The sequence below is a fragment of the Eutrigla gurnardus genome, assembly GCF_963514095.1.
Source record: "Eutrigla gurnardus genome assembly, chromosome: 2".
Taxonomy (NCBI): Eukaryota; Metazoa; Chordata; class Actinopteri; order Perciformes; family Triglidae; genus Eutrigla; species Eutrigla gurnardus.
Window position 1 is genome coordinate 5,363,188 of NC_139916.1, and position 15,944 is coordinate 5,379,131.

The 15,944-nt window shown below is 46.0% G+C and overlaps 1 protein-coding gene across 2 annotated transcripts in view; it reads right to left on the reverse strand.

Annotated features, from left to right (window-relative positions):
* Positions 1-382: 382 nt before the first annotated feature.
* cdh4 (cadherin 4, type 1, R-cadherin (retinal)) overlaps positions 383-15,944 on the reverse strand; it is a 174,911-nt gene continuing 159,349 nt past the window's right edge. Inside the window, exons 10-17 of one of the 2 annotated variants that reach the window (XM_084026410.1) lie at positions 14,841-15,026; positions 14,305-14,558; positions 9,531-9,682; positions 5,986-6,222; positions 5,064-5,297; positions 4,841-4,980; positions 2,661-2,825; positions 383-2,314 (exon numbers count right to left, since the gene is read on the reverse strand). In XM_084026410.1, coding sequence (XP_083882536.1) covers positions 2,108-2,314; positions 2,661-2,825; positions 4,841-4,980; positions 5,064-5,297; positions 5,986-6,222; positions 9,531-9,682; positions 14,305-14,558; positions 14,841-15,026 — 1,575 coding nt within the window. In that variant the 3' untranslated portion in view covers positions 383-2,107. The remainder of the gene's footprint in view (positions 2,315-2,660; positions 2,826-4,840; positions 4,981-5,063; positions 5,298-5,985; positions 6,223-9,530; positions 9,683-14,304; positions 14,559-14,840; positions 15,027-15,944) is intronic. The other variant, XM_084026411.1, reaches the window with a different exon arrangement.

Below are 15,944 nucleotides of genomic sequence, written 5' to 3' on the forward strand. Positions count from 1 at the left end.
AAACCAATGGTTTCATAAACAAGAAGAAAATGCAGTGAATTCAAGCTACTATGAGTGGGATTTATATGCTTACAGGAGAGGGGAGGAGGCATACATTGCTGTCTGCCACAGTATCTTTTAAAAAAAGACAATGATGAGAAAGAAATTGCTGTCAAATCAGTCGACTTGAACTGAAACAGCGGGGGCAAACATCAGAAATGTTCCAATACATAGCAGCTTCCAGTCTATTCTACTCCAGATGATAGCAATGAATAGCGATTTCCTCGTATTATTTAATGCTTTGATAGACAATATATCTGCCATGTCACGCAGTTCAGAGTAAACACCTGTAGGTGTTGAATGGAAGGAATATTAAAAAAAAAATTAAAAAAAAGATGGCACATTTTCAAAACATGTCTTGTTTATTTTCTGAAGCACACATCCAGTATCTAGATGAATGGATAAAAGAATTCCAGGACACTGAATAAAAGAACAACTATCAGCAGGCATGGCTAATGACCCTTCCTCTGTCCTGAGGCCGGCGGCCAACAGAAGGAACACGTCTGTCCGGGACAATACAGAGTGAAAGGGGAAGGCTGTGTTTTCACATATAAAAGGAGTATAACAAAGCATTTCTTCTTTTTTTTTAGAAAACAATCTCCTAAGAAGAAAAGAAGAGCAAAACTGAAAGAAAACATGTATAAGCAGGCATCTCTAAAGATGGAATTATGCTGAACAGAAAGAAACAAAAATATCCACGTTAGAAATGAACAGGCCAAAAATTATCCCCCTAAACCCAATGGCGAGCTAGAGAAAGAGCAGCAACTTCAATGTCATCAATACTTCAAAAATAGGTATCTTACAGTATTTTTATTTTCTCAGTGTCTTTATACAGAGTATACTCATATAGTTTCCGCTGACTATTTTCACATTCTCACCACATAGTAACAAGTGCTTTGAGTAAAACATTTTTGAGAAAAAAAAAAAAAAAATCATGCACCTTTTAATAGTTTTGTTGGCCTATATAAAACAGGAATGTTCAAGGCGAAAAACAAAAACAAAAAATATCTTTGTCAGACTGTTCCAAGTCATTTCAAGTTCCACTTTCTTACACCGTCTGAACTCGATCAGATCATGCCATAAGCTTTACACTGTGGAGAGAGCAACACAAAACCATACAGGGCAGGCAAGCATCTCAACATAAAGGCTCCCAAACCCTCGAGTCCACAGAGGAAAGGCAGGCATTCTCCACTAAATTAGAAAAATCCCCACGTGTATAAAAAAATGGTCTCACACAATGTCAGCGTGTCGACAGGTGATGCTTGTGAAAGTCAAACTGAGCAGGTCCTCGGAGAAAAGGGTTGTCGTCCCCACGGCAACTGTTATCGGCTCTTCTGTTAGGCCATAACTCAGCGGGGTTATGATATATCCGATAGTCTGCCCTGGCTTGTGTGCCTCCCTCCTGGGACATGGCTGCTGGGGTTGTTCATCCGCACCACTGTGAAAGGGAGGGGGGAGGAGCGACAGGCGGGGCTGGTTTCAGGAGGAGGAGGGGGGAGGGAGGACGCACCTCCACTGTACTGCACGAATGGCAACCGATCCTGAGATAGCAGGAGTCTGATACAAAAACACACCACAAAAGGCACTTTATAAAATGACAGTGCTTCTGTTCTAAGGTAAAATTCAAGTTGACAGAGTGAAAGAGAGAGAGTCCGAGAGCGTCTTCCCTCGAAAAAAACATTCTCTTCAGTGTGAGACTAAAGCAAGAGATGGTCGTGTTGTAGAAATCAATCAAAAGCACAAATTCACTACTTTTGTGTCTCTCACGACCGCCTTGATTCGTCCCCGGGGAGCTCCGGGTCCAGCACGGTGAGAGAACAACAACCAAAACAAAAAAACGTCACACTAGAAACTCGCCACTACAAAATATAAAGCCAGAATACAGTCGCGTTGCAGCGGGAGTTCATGTCAGCCGGCTCGGTCGCTGTGAGCCGACCAACGCCGCCCACATGAGGGTCTGTCGTTTCGGCCCCTTTGCCCCCGGTTTCTGGAGCATCCAATCCAACTGACCCCGCCTCTCCTGACTCCTGCCCCCAACCCAGCCCCGCCAACCCCCCCTGCTCCGCTCTCAGTCGTCGTCCCCTCCCCCGTAGAGGTCGGCCAGCTTCTTGAAGCGAGGGCCCCAGTCGTTGAGGTAGTCGTAGTCCTGGTCCCCTGAGCTGGTGGAGTTGAGGGAGCTGACGGATCCGGCGGTGGAGCCGCTGCCCTCGTAGTCGAACACCAGCAGGGAGTCGTAGGGAGGAGCCGTGGGGTCGTTGTCTGCTGCCCTCAGACCCTGGACACATGGAGACGGATACTCAACCTGCTCTTACAGCATTAACACATATATGCTCTATGTGCTTGGGCCTGTATACTGGATCAGGATGGTGTTCACCAACAATAAAAGGAGGATTTTACAGGTTCAGGTGGCCAGAATGTAAAAATTGCAATAATGCATTATTATTATGGTTTTAATGTCCCTTAATGGTCACTGAGCTACATACAGGGGACAAATGTTTCTAGCAGCACCCCTGCTATTCTGGAGGAAATAAAAGTGAATCCCTTCATGTCTTCAGTCACATCAATGAGGTCTGAACCCAGCTGCTAAACAGGAACATTTAAAGAAAGAGCCTTGAACTTACATCGTTAATGAAGTCTCCTATATCTCCAGGGTGGGGCAGACTGGGTCTGACGGGGTACTGCGACTCAGCGATCACAGGTCTCTCATCCACCCTGCGCACCCCCGCCGGCTTACTGATGATGTGGTCTAAAGACTCTGGCTGCTGCAGCTGGCTCAAGTCGTAGTCCTGGACGGAGGCCACGGGAGGGAAAGAAAATCAAGCTTTTAACCTCGTTAATGTGTCCATATGGTGGGTTTTTTTTTTTCATGCTGAGCAAAATAAGCAGCGTGATCATTTCTGTGCATCGACGACATGGAGTTAGACGTCACACGACTAAGGGAGTGATCCCGCCAATATGCAGGATGGGGCTTTCCACATCATCAGCATCACGCTGCAGCGGAATGAGGCGGATCAGAGCAGCACCGCTTAGAAGATTGTTCACCGGAAAACAGATGGCCGAGCCAACGCGTTGGTCAAACGGTGAGTTTGTTTCAGTCACACTCATTTGCACATTCATCGATAGGCGCATACTAAATGAGAGTTGGACCTCAGCCACTTTAAGGCATGATGGATGAACAGAGATGGGTTTTCAGGGGTTTAATCAAGGCCAGGAGAGGAAGAGACAGTCATCATTTGCTCCTTTTTTTAGTGTAATGTACTACTTTTTTCTACATTTGCCAAATCTACATTTTTTTCCTTCTGATTACTGAATAATACGTCTTTCGTTTAATGTGTTTTTTTAAGCATTCAGTCACAGCAATTTAACCCAAACATCGTTAACCTTTTTTGCAATGTGTCTGAATATATAGTCCAGTATATATAGTGTATGTATATTTATATGGTGTATATAATCCAGCTCAGTTTGGTAGTCGGTACCGATACTTTGGCCCGGCCTCACAGCCTCACACACTTTGATGTGTATTCCTGTTAAGTCTGCCAGGGCTCAGGGTTGACCTGCACAGACATCTGTGCTGCCGGGCTTTCTTACAGACCTTTGAGCCCTTTTGTAAGTCTGCAGTACTGCAATATTTTTTGCTTGAGGGAATTACCCACAATTCATAGTGTTCCAATGTTAGAAACGAGGATGTGTCGAGCGTGTTAACACTCAGGCAGCAGCTGTGGTTTGATCAAACACTGCTGATAATATGTGATAATATCAACAAATGCAACATTTTTTTAACCGTCATATGAAATCTGAGCTTTACGTTCACATTTTCCCGCGCCGCCTTAAATGGCATTCCCTGCTCAGTATGCTCTCCCCCCTCCGTCTAGCACTAAAGCCTCAGACAGGTGCTTACGAGAGGAAATATAGACGCGGCAGCCATCTGATGCTCGCATATGTTTATGGATATCTGGAGTGTGTGGGTGTTACAGAACGTCAAGTATTAAAAATGTCCTAATTAATAATACATTTCTTGAATTAATCAAAGTTGTTGGCGTAACATTGTTGAAGGTTTTATTTAGAAAACATGATTAGATGGCGTGCAGCAGGTGTATAACTCATACAGCTATTTCTGGGCAGAAAGTCAAGACGTTGTGGAGAGAAGTAGCATTTTCAGCCCCTGCACTTGTTTGGAGGGAAGACGGAAGATTGCACCACGAAAACTTTTTTTCAAAGTCGAACGCACTCTTACAAAAACGATATTTCATTCTGTACTAACTTTCTTTGGCTTAGAATTTGAGTAAGGAGTTCAGAGTTTTATTTCTTATTTAGTGCCTGTTTTTTTCTGTTCTTTCAGACGCATCAGCTGTTATTTATTAATAATTTAACAGCAGCTATTTAAATAATTGGTAAATAGACAAGTTTGTTTATCCAGAAAAAAATGCTGCTTCTAGCTTCTCAAGTGTGTTTTTTTCATATATGATTAGAATATTTCTGGGTGTGATGGCCAAATAAAACACACCATCTGAATCTGAATACACCACCTTGCAGACTAAGTCAATACTTTTTTAATTAAACAATCAATTGTATTGTTTTTGAATCGTCTAAACTACGCTAATGTCCTCTTGGAACATGTGTTTGACTTTGACTGCACGTGAAACCAAACCAGTGGATTTTTAAAGTGATCTAATCCATCAATACATCCCTGACCTTCAGATGAAGGTGTGTGTTTTCTCTCAGAAGTCACCACTGCTGGCTGCCAGCCTTTTATCTCTTGTATTCATCGCGTATATATATATTGATGGTCTGCCCACGTTACCTGGTCCTCCTCTCCTCCTCCCTCCTCGTCATACTTGAGGATATTGTCTCGGACGTCGTCCTCCGGGTCGATCAGCAGGGGCTTCGCCTGCCGCTCCTTCTCTCTGCGCTTCATCCACACCACGAACAGCAGAACCATGCCTGTGGAAGAACAGAGGCAGCGCTGATGAGCGACGACACCCACAGAGCGTGGTCGGACTCTGTCCTCTGTCTGTCGGACTCACTGAGCAGTATGATGATGCAGATGAGTATCGCGATGATGGCGCCGGTGCCGAGGCCGGCGGCCGCCACGGCCCCTGTGGCGCTGCAGTCCCCGTTGTCGTCGCAGGGACACACTTTCACTCTGATCACAGAGCGGTTGGACAGAGGAGGGTTCCCCGAGTCGGACACGATGACGGGGATCTCGTACACGCTGGCCTCCAGGTACGGGATCCTCAGTCTCAGCTGAGCGTAGTCACCTGGAGAGATGACAACCGTTAAAACCGTTAAACGGATGCAATACGATCAGACAGCGTTCTGCAGAGGTATTTACATTTTCTCTCCCGCGGGACATCATGTCATCGCGTGCGCAGGTCCGAGGGAATGACACGCCAAGTAAGAGATGAACAAAACCGCCAAGCAATCATTGTGACATGTGTGTATGCGAGGAGGCATTCAAGATATGGAAAAACAACAAAAACAGAACGTGTAACCTTCAGAATTTATCACTCAGTCAAGCTGAGACAAGAGGCTCGGTTGGAGATGAATCCAGGTGATCCGATTTGTCCTCAAGACAACTGCTGTGATACATCCATCTGGGTGGATTAGGTGACAGATCGGCTGCTCGGGGGACGGAGAGATGAATGGATCTCATTTGTCACAAACGATAGAGCCTACGTCAACACTGGATGGCACCCGCGTCTCTCACTGTGAGCTTTGTGAGACATTTTGTTAAACTTGGACTTTCTCTCGCGGCTTACAGCAATCCCCGGCCCCCTGATTGATGTCGCCAGTTACTCTGCAGAGGGCTTCTGCATCCCATCTGTTAGGTTTATGGTTTAATTCAGCCGGGGATGCTAAACGCGCACATGCCTCCTACACTTCTACAAGGGTCGGTAAAGTGTTAAAGCGATATGAAATCGGAGACAATGCACAGCATTTAATTACCGCTGAGTCTGGAGACGGTCCAGTTGCGGCGGACGCTGGCGGGGAAAGTAGGCAGCTCGAAGACGAAGGGCCCCACGTTGGGGTCGGCGTCGGCGTCAGAGGCCGTGATGTTGACCCTGGAGTTGGGCCGCGCCCGCTCGCACACCTGGGCCTCCCGGGGGATCAGCACGGGCGCATTGTCATTCACGTCAATCAGGTAGATCTGGAGGGTTCCCGTCCCGCTGGCTTGAGGTGAGCCTGATGGGGGAGTGAAGGGAGAGAGAGAGGAGGCAAAGGAGGTCAAAGGAGGAGACGGCGAGGTCCTAACGGAGCGACCCAGAGAGGAGTGAATGGAGGCGAGGCAGATGGAATGACTGGAGATGGAGCACCAACAAAAAAAAAAAGCAGGAAAGGGGAGTTAAGATAGCAAAACAATCCTTCCATTTTTATGTGTTCGAGTTGATTCATGTGTGAAAGGGAGAAACAATCGGAAAAGAAATAGCTTTTGTCTCCTTAAAGCGGACAAACTGTGTTTAAAACTGGCTGCTTCCTAAAAAAGGGCCGAGGCGAGACTCCTGTCGGAGGGGACGGCGATCGCCGCCATCTGCACTCTGCAAAGCCTGCTGGGAAACGCTGCTAACTGCTAACCCTCCACTGCATCCAGCGAACACGAGTGCATCATCACTTATTCAGGGTTTCACACAAACTGCCAGGCACCATCAGGTTGGGAGACACACATTTGATGTTTTATGCATCAACAGCAAATCTCTAATGTGCTTTGATTGCAGTAACTGACGGAGGAGCGTTGTTTTTCCCTCCACACTGTCTGGGGTCCGTGCTGTACAACATGGTGCTGGGAATAAACACCTCATTGTGTGTGTGTGTGTGTGTGTGTGTGTGTGTGTGTGTGTGTGTGTGTGTGTTTTAAGTGCACTTCTTGATTTTCCAAAAAGTGAAATGAACTGGAAGTTGTCACGCTGGTTCTGTCTCACTTGTAATGAGGTTGACTCTCCTGTAAGGTTAAATGTTTAGATGCTGTGATAAAGAACGAGTCTGTTTTTGCTGAATGGCCCTCCCAAAAAAAACACATTTTCTCAATCGGCTCGTTACTTTGAGCGATGCTGTCCGACTTCAACTCAAGACCGTCTGCCAACGTTTGCACCGGTTCGGTTATTTCACATGCGAGATGGTCTCTGCCTGATTGAATTTGCTCGAGTCTGAAATCTAACTTTGATTGTCTCTTATTTAGTCATTCATATTTAACGAAATAGGGAATTACTTAAGCTGTGATGTTTTCACGGGGGCTTGCGGCTCTCCGAGCACTGGCAGAAGTGTGCAAAAACAAATCAGCAAAAGAAAGACTCATAAATGGTAATCTCCCTCATTTTAAAGTCTATTTTTTTCTCCCCTGACTGGGATGTGGTTCAAATTACTGATATAAACATATGGGCAGAATTAAAGCGATCTGCTTTCAAACAAACGGTTGCAACACAGAGTTTGAGTTGGATTGGTATTCTGGTAGCGATGTCGGAATGCTGTGAAATTACTAATGACGCGACGACCCCAATGTGGACTGCTCTGTTGAAAAGATGCATTGCGGTGATTTATATTGTGGCCTTGATATTCAGCTGGCACTCCGACTGTCGGTAAGGAGAACAGAAATTCCTGATGCAATGCAGTATAGATAGAGTTTTACCCCTGTAGCTCATCAGTGTTATATTTCAACTTTTCCCCCTCTATCAGACAGTAACTCGGTGCATCAACTATGTAAAGGTCTGTTGCCCCTGGCAGGCCCCAAGGCCCATCGACTGTCTTGTCGGTTATGATTGGCTGGGTGCTTTGTTGCTTCTTTCGCTTCGCTTGAGTAGAATAAGTAAAGAGAATTTCAATCAAAGTGGAATATATCCCCTTGTTGACACTGGGCTCCGGAATCAATAGGGAGTCAACACTCTGAGCTTAAGTCGGTGTGCTTCGGGGGGGAACCGATCCTTTATTTCTTAGCCGAGTCAAAACATCTGGGTCCCGCCTACTTACATAGGGAGCAAACGCCTCTATTTGTAGTGCTTTAGTTAAGCTTCACGTGTTATTGCTGCAGCTGAGGCTGGTACTCTCGACTCCATCTGTCAGGCAACAGGGCAATGAACGTCCCACTGTAGGGGGTCTGGCAGGTCAGTGAGAAGGTGGGACATCGTTAGTCCATCAAATGATTTTGATATAAAGTCAGATTTGACCTTGTCATAATGAGGAGCTAAGCTACATAATGGATTAGGCCTGTGTCTAATGCAACAGTGACTAGATGGACAAATATCACAGTCTCTATGTACACTGTAACCCGTTATGTTGTTATGTTGTATGATAAATTGTTTCCCATAATGAGTTTCATCATTGTGTTGATAGTTTTAGATGATTAGTCTCTGAGTAGTGAGAAATGTGGCCCATAACGACCACTACGTCTGTGCTGTACTGCTTCCATTCTGATGATGAATGATGATGAAAAATGATAACAAACATCACCGTTTTCAGTCAAATGATGTTTTGTTATCTACGTTTAAAGATAGCCGATGCAATTTCTCACACAGACGAGACAAACAAGAGCATGAGTTTGCATTGGTTGGGCCAAACGCTAACATCATGCTAACATGCTCATCATGGCAACGGTAACATGCCGATGTTTAGCGTCTAAAGCAAGCAGGATAATGTTTGTTAATTAGCACTGAACATAAAGGTATGATGATGGCTGATAGGAATGCTATTACTTAAAGTCCCAGTCGGCAACATTTGTTTGATCATATTCACTGAAGTCGACACTACGCTCCGATAGAACAACATCAATCATCCGGTTTTAGAAAAAGAGTGCTCCTCTACGTGCACGTAGAGCCTGTTGTTTGTTTTGCAAAGATCGACAGAGCCCGGATCATCCTGTCCAATCAGTACGCAGGGCTGTGTTCGTGCACACACAGAGCCCCTCCCCCCTCGGGTCGTTCCACTATCACAGGGGGGAGACGGAGGGAAGTAGGAACAAGCTTCTAATTCCTCGTTAAAAACCGAAACGAGGAGGTCCAAAACAACCAAGCAAAAGAAAACACCGGTGGAGTCAACATCGGACCCGCGTTTCAAAGGTGGCGTGATCTAAGGGATTTCAAAGGGCACTGAGTCGAGGGGGAGGAGCTTAGTGGTTGTGGGGGAGGAGCGCGGTGGTCGTGGGGGGAGGAGCTAGGTGGCCGTGGGGGAGGAGCTCGGTGGTCGTTGGGGGAGGAGCTCGGTGGTCGTGGGGGAGGAGCTTGAGAGTTGTAAACATTCAAAATCTGACACAGAGTGCCCTCGATCCACCGGACTTACCGACTGGGACTTTAACAAATGATATTGGACAAAGTAGAATTGTGACCTCATCGAAAGGAAAGGTCACCGGAGTCATAAGAATTCATTCTCTGGGGACCATGAACGTCTGTACCAAATTTCCATCCAAAGACATGCCGTCCCTACTACCTGGCTGCCAACGTGCTGGACACTAATGCCTATATCTGTCTATTTCTGAGTCACAAGCACACACAGTCATCCTGACTTACCGGACTTACCATTGTCGAATGCCAGGAACGTGGCCTCGTACACGTTGTTCTTGACGTACATGGACTCTCGGTCCAGCAGGGCCATGGTGGTGATCTGACCGTTGGTCCTGTTGATCTTCAGCCAGTTGGCCGGGTCGGACAGCTTGGAGTACCTGTAAACACACACACACACACACACACACACACACACACACACACACACACACACACACAGTGAAATCCTGTTACCAGAATCCCAGCAGCTCGGGATCTTTTATTCCCATTATCAGGCTGAATGTTCATTACCATAATAAGCAATACCAGGCACGCGCCTTTGAAATATTTTCAGTGACACGGAGAGCGGAACACGTGTTCCCCCAGCTTATCATGGCGGCAGCTCATTAGTGCGAAGAGGGATGCGAACTTCGCTGCTCTTTGTACCCGCACATCCGCGGCGGCAGGCCTCGCTGCTGTCACCGGTCGATACGTCAACGGAGTGGAAAGTGACAGCCGCAATTAAAGTCTATAATTCCCATTAACAGCTATGACGAGTCCTCGCGACAGTCGGGGCGGAGAACGCGCTCCTCTCTCAGGTCTAATGAGAAATGTTTGAGAAAGTCTCACCGGAAGGTAAATGGGTCGCCGTGGTGACGGGAGGTGGAGGTGAAAAGACCCGACGCAGGCGAGGAGAGAGATCAGAGGCGTGTTTCTGAATGCGAGCGCGGGTTGGGAGGAAATGTGATGACTATTTAAAGCAACGTGTTGGAGGAAGATTAATTCCACATGCAGCTAAAGATACACACACATCCACAAAGGGACATCTTGACCGCCTCCATCATATCGTTCACATTTTCTTCCTGAGAGAATCAACTAAACGGTTGAAAATCTATAATTATGAGTAGTGAGAGGCATAGTTGAGTATCTGGAGCTGATGTGACATTCAGGTGAGATTCTGCTGTTTGCATGTCACCCTCATCTCCTTCCTGTGCCAACAAAATGTCACCTCCTGCTTCCTTCATGTGCAGCCGGTGGAGCAGAGTGTCTTCCTGCAGAGCTAGAGGTCGAGGGTCAACTTCAATTGTCCTCAGGGTCATGAATGTTACTCATAGATAGATTTTAGGCTAAGCTGTACAATGATATATGACTGAATGATATTCTCTGTATTCATACTGGCTCTATTTGTAAAATGGTGAAACAATATGGAAAAAAAAACATGCATTTTCCATTTTATATTTAATTTAATATTTTTTTGATTTAATGTTTTTTAATGTATTTATTTATTTTAAATTTAAATACATTTTAAATTTTAAACTTTATTTTATTATTGGCTTGTTTTAATGTTTTTTTTTTCCTCCAATGCTTTTAATGTTTTATATAAAGCACTGTGAATTGCCCTGTTGTTGAAAGGTGCTATACAAATAATATGCCTTGCCTTCCAACAATAGGGACATAGAGCTTTAAAGAAATCCCTTTAAGACATGCTCCAGTCTCACGGACTGATGGGGTTATAGCTTCTGAAAGAGGCAAAGAAATAATAAATACGTGTTGTATATACAGGATAAACTGTACACTTTACAATCAAATTAACATATGTATAATAAATGGTATATTTCATCCTAACCTTAAACCTGCAACTTCTAAGTTATTAAAGTCTGTATCCAAATATTAAATGTCTATCTTAGTTTTACACATAAATGTCCATATGCGTATTTGCAGAGAACCATTTGTAGAGTGCATCATGAACACCAACACACCACGACTTGTATTACGACAGCATTAACGCAGACTTGCTGTCGTAGGATTTTATCACGCGTCTCCACTTCCTGCTAATTGGTTTGCTTCCCACCAATCAGTGCAGCTGTGACGGCTACGGTTAGCAAAAGGTGAAACATTTTCTCTCTTTGCAAAGAAAATAGGAGGGTAATTCTCATAGACATGCTGCTATACAATGGCATCGGGTTCACAGTGATAACTATGATGTTTGAAATAAATTACTGTAACACTGCAACAGGAAATGAAGGGCACATGAATGTATTTACAACTGGAAAATGGTCTTTACAAATCCGTCAAAACAACACGCTGCTAACCAATAATTAGAATGATGTTACTACTGTTGATTCAAAATAAATAAATATATATATAAACATCGTAGGAACATCTAGTTAAGGCCTCCATTATAACTTTATTGGGGGACCGAACCGGTATGTTGCCGTGGTTTGCCCTGCCCATGCTAGCTGCTAGCCCCCGGCTCAGCTGTGGTCATGTTGACAGCCGTGATAGCGCTAAATTCTGTATAAAGCATCTTTAAACTCACTACTAATTCTGGACTCAGGTCACTCCACTGGTCTGGAGGTGTGGGGGTCTGAGAGGAGTGGAAGTCGAGGAGGTGGGGAGCTTTTCATGAAAGAGGCTGTCGAGCTGCGTTGTGAGATTTGCAGAATCCAACTTTACCGGCCCTTCCGACACGCGGGTGACGTACAGCAGCCTACACTCAACGCTGCATCCCTTGTAGACGCGGCCTGAGGACTGGAGCTGCTGCTGCTCTACTAATGTGCTGCCTCTGCTCTGCGTAGACATCGTGTAAATGTCAGGATGTCTCGGCCCCCGCTGATTCAATTTCAACCTTTCTTTTCTTTTTTCTTTTTTTATCTGCCTCTCACGAGTCTTAACTTCATGGAAGTTTATACTAATTCCAAGCCTGAAGACCTTTAGAAGTGAGGACCAACAAACATGACCTCATATCACAAAAAACGTCCTCACGCCACAGGGCTAATACTCTAATAAGAAACAGACACACACACATCTGACAGTAAAATCAGCCTCACATCATCTTCTCTTGCTTTCCTGCCAGAGAGTGAAACAAAGGAGGAACATTTTCAGAAACTCAAGCTGGCTCCTCTCCCATCCTCTGCTGACGCACCGGCCTTTCACTCAGCCTCGGCGGATGAGTGTGCGGCTCTGCATTTCTGTGTCTTTTTTGTGAGCGTCGGCGCCGGTTCAAGCGAGGTCACCTGAAGGGAATACAGCAGCGGCAGAGATGAGGCTGTCTGAGCATGAGCTGAGCGTCTGCTGGCAAGCTGCTTTGGAGAAGACAGCAGCTCTGAGCTCCCATCAATAACAGACACGCTGGCTGACAGAAGAGAAAGTGACAGGGTCAGCGGGAGCGTGGGGGAGGGAGGGGTGAGGGCAGAGGAAGAGAAAGAGAGGAAAAGAGGAGTCGCTTCTCTCAAAGAGCAAAGGAGCTCAACCCACTTAGTTTGCATGACATGTCTTTTTAGGGAATGTGGATATGGCCCTCTCCTCTGTGCGGTATATATACGAGCATCTCACCCACTCCCTCCCTCAGTATGAGTTCATGTCCACTGGGTTCCTCGGAGGAAGAGGCCAGTCTCTCTGACATTAACAAAAATCAATGGCTCTCGTTGGAGCCGGCTATGGAGGGAATGGTGCCGCTGGACCTTTAGTGGGCACGTGGGAGTTTCCGTCACACAGGGTCGATGCCAGGATGGCACAATGGCCGCCGCGTGTCACCCCAGTTAGGAAAGGATGGGAGGGCGGCGAGGGGAGGGGAAAGAGAAGGAGAAGAGTAGGGGATCTAAGGAAAGCAGACAGACAGTGGCCAACTCATTACAGGATGACCTCTTCACACCGGTCGCCTGGCAACGGGGGAGGTAACTGGAGCTCGGTCTGTGGGCGGCGGGTCGGTTGAGAATGTCACCGAGGAGGAATCGCTGGCTGCGGAGCAGCGGTGACACGCCGATTGAAAGGGAGACACAAAGAGTACACTGGGTGGACAAAATGTTTGGAAATGCTTCGCCGTATCGGACCATCGAGAGGGTCGGAGGAGCTTTGATAAGAAAAACGTATTAACTGATTACGTGTGAGTGAAAGGAGTTGCTCTCCGCTTCATCTTCGGGTTGAAAGGTCAGCCAAACCGACGCAGTCAGCTCCAGACCAGTAAAGCTGCTGTGATGTGCTGGTAAAGTCTTAACTTTAGTTTAGTGGATGAGGCTTACTGCTAAATTACTGATCATCATCATCGTGGCGTGCAGCTTTTGGTTGCTTAGTAACGGCAAGCGACTGGACCGCAAGTATCTTGGATAAAAGTACAACGTGTAGTAGAGCCTGACCGATATATCGGTGGGCCGATATTATCGGCCGATTTAGGCATTTTCCAAACTATCGGTATCGGCATTTATAACGGCCGATTAATGAATATTTTAAAAATAAAATACGGACGAAACATCCTTATAGAACTTAACAGAATTTGTCTTCAGTCTTGTTCGAAGTTATATTTATGAAGTCTTTTAATCCTGGTAACTTTGGGTTTGGTTGTTGTTGTTATTGTGTTTTTGTTCAAAGGACTTTAAGTCTTATATCTTAAGTTTGTATTTTTATACATTTTATTTATCAGAACTTTAATATATTTTGATGTTCCTCTGTTCCGTTGTGACAATAAAATAAACAAGTTTATTTTTAAACTGCATTATCATATTATTTTAGTGAAGACTCTTAAATAACTACAAATAACTAATGTTAGGGAAATCTGTAAATGTTTTGTTACGCGTTTCTGGAATAAAAAAAAATAAATATCGGCCGATATATCGGAATATCGGTTTTTAAATCAAACATTTGTATCGGTATCGGCCTTCAAAATCCTTTATCGGTCGGGCTCTAACGTGTAGCTTTAACTCTACTTTCTTTAGCATTTTAGCATTTCAGGTTAAGTTGAACACACAGTGTACAGATATAAGACTTCCAGTAAATAAGTGGACCCCGATGTCCGCTACAGTACCTGACGATCTGGTGGATGAAGTGGTCCGGGTCCTGAGCGGCGAACACGGTGAGCGTGGTCCCCGCCGGCACTCCCTCCTCGAAGCGGATCATCTTGGGGTTGACGGGGAAGACGGGCGGCTCGTTCACGTCCTGCACCGAAATGGTGACCCCCGCCGTGGACTGGAGCGAGGATTGGATGCCGCTGGCCAGGTGGGCCTGGTTGGAAACCACCACGGTCAGCATGAAGGCGCGATTCATCTCAAAATCCACAGGCTGGACGAGGAACCCGAGGAGGTGGCAGGGAGAAGACACGGAAGACAAAAGAGGCGGGAAATGAGTGCATCTGATTGCAAGATGAGTTCTAACGATGTTCCAATTTGAGAAATGACATATAATTCAGAGAAAACAATGTGAGACCAAAGCACTCAGTCATCAGCATCTGGCACTTGAGAGCAGGTGGAAACACAAGACGTGGCGTTGAATGATGATGGAACGATGCTGAGGAGCAGACATCTGGATGTGTGTAAACGGCTTCGTTTTACATTCTTGTTTTACCTTGACCACCGTCAGCATGCCCTCGTTGGTGATGGGGTTGGTGCGGATGGTGAAGTGTCCGGACGGGTCTCCGCTGACGATGCGGTAGACGGCGTTCCAGTTGGGGCTGTGGGGTTGATCCCTGTCCACCACCGTCAGGTTGGCGACCACCACGTTCACCTTGTTCTCCGGCACCTCCCCTGAAAACTAGAGCCGGTGGGAGGGAGGGAGGGAGAGGAGGGAGTGAGGGGAGGTGACAGTAGCACTCATGTCGCTCCGCCGCTCGGCTAATGCGTGCTAACACGTTGATTTATCGAGTTTCTCCACAGTTGCTGGAGTCGTCATCAATCTTTTAAGCATCTTCCACAACCGCCGTTATGAAAACAAACTGCTTTTAGGGTCATGCCAATAACGCTCGTTACGCTGAACGTGGACAGCCAAACAAACGGCGGCAGAGAGATTAGAAAGATAGGAGAGGAAGAAGAGGAGACAGAAGGAGACGCGTTTGTTTAAATGGGATGTAATAGAGAATCATATCTTCCATTATGTTAATGCGGCCCCTTCCTCCACGCCCATGTCTGCTCATACGAAACTCTTATTTGAACTAATGGATTTGTTCAATTAAGTGTTTACGCATTTCATTTAGATTATGTGCATTCACCAAATCTAGGTCTTAATAAGCAATTAGATAAGTACTGTAATTAAGGCGGCGGTAGGAATAATCTTTGGCTAATGATCTTCATTATATTGCAATCGGAAACAATTCCTCTCGGAACCAACTCCGGAGGAAACTTGGTTGCAGCTGCACAGCCTGGAGAGGGCAATAGGATACGTGTCCTTCTCTATAGGGATGTATCTGGCTTCAGAGGGATGACACACACACACACACACACACACACACACACACACACACACACACACACACACACACACACACACACACACACACACACACACACACACACACACACACACACACACTGGAATCTCCCATTGTCAGATGATAATCCGCGTTTCCTCCTGCGAAGCGGCGACTTGTTTACGGGGTGTGTCTGCCAGCTGCTGTTCACTTTAATGGCTTCATCATCGTGGGATTGAAACCAAACCGCCTGATTCCTCTCTTCC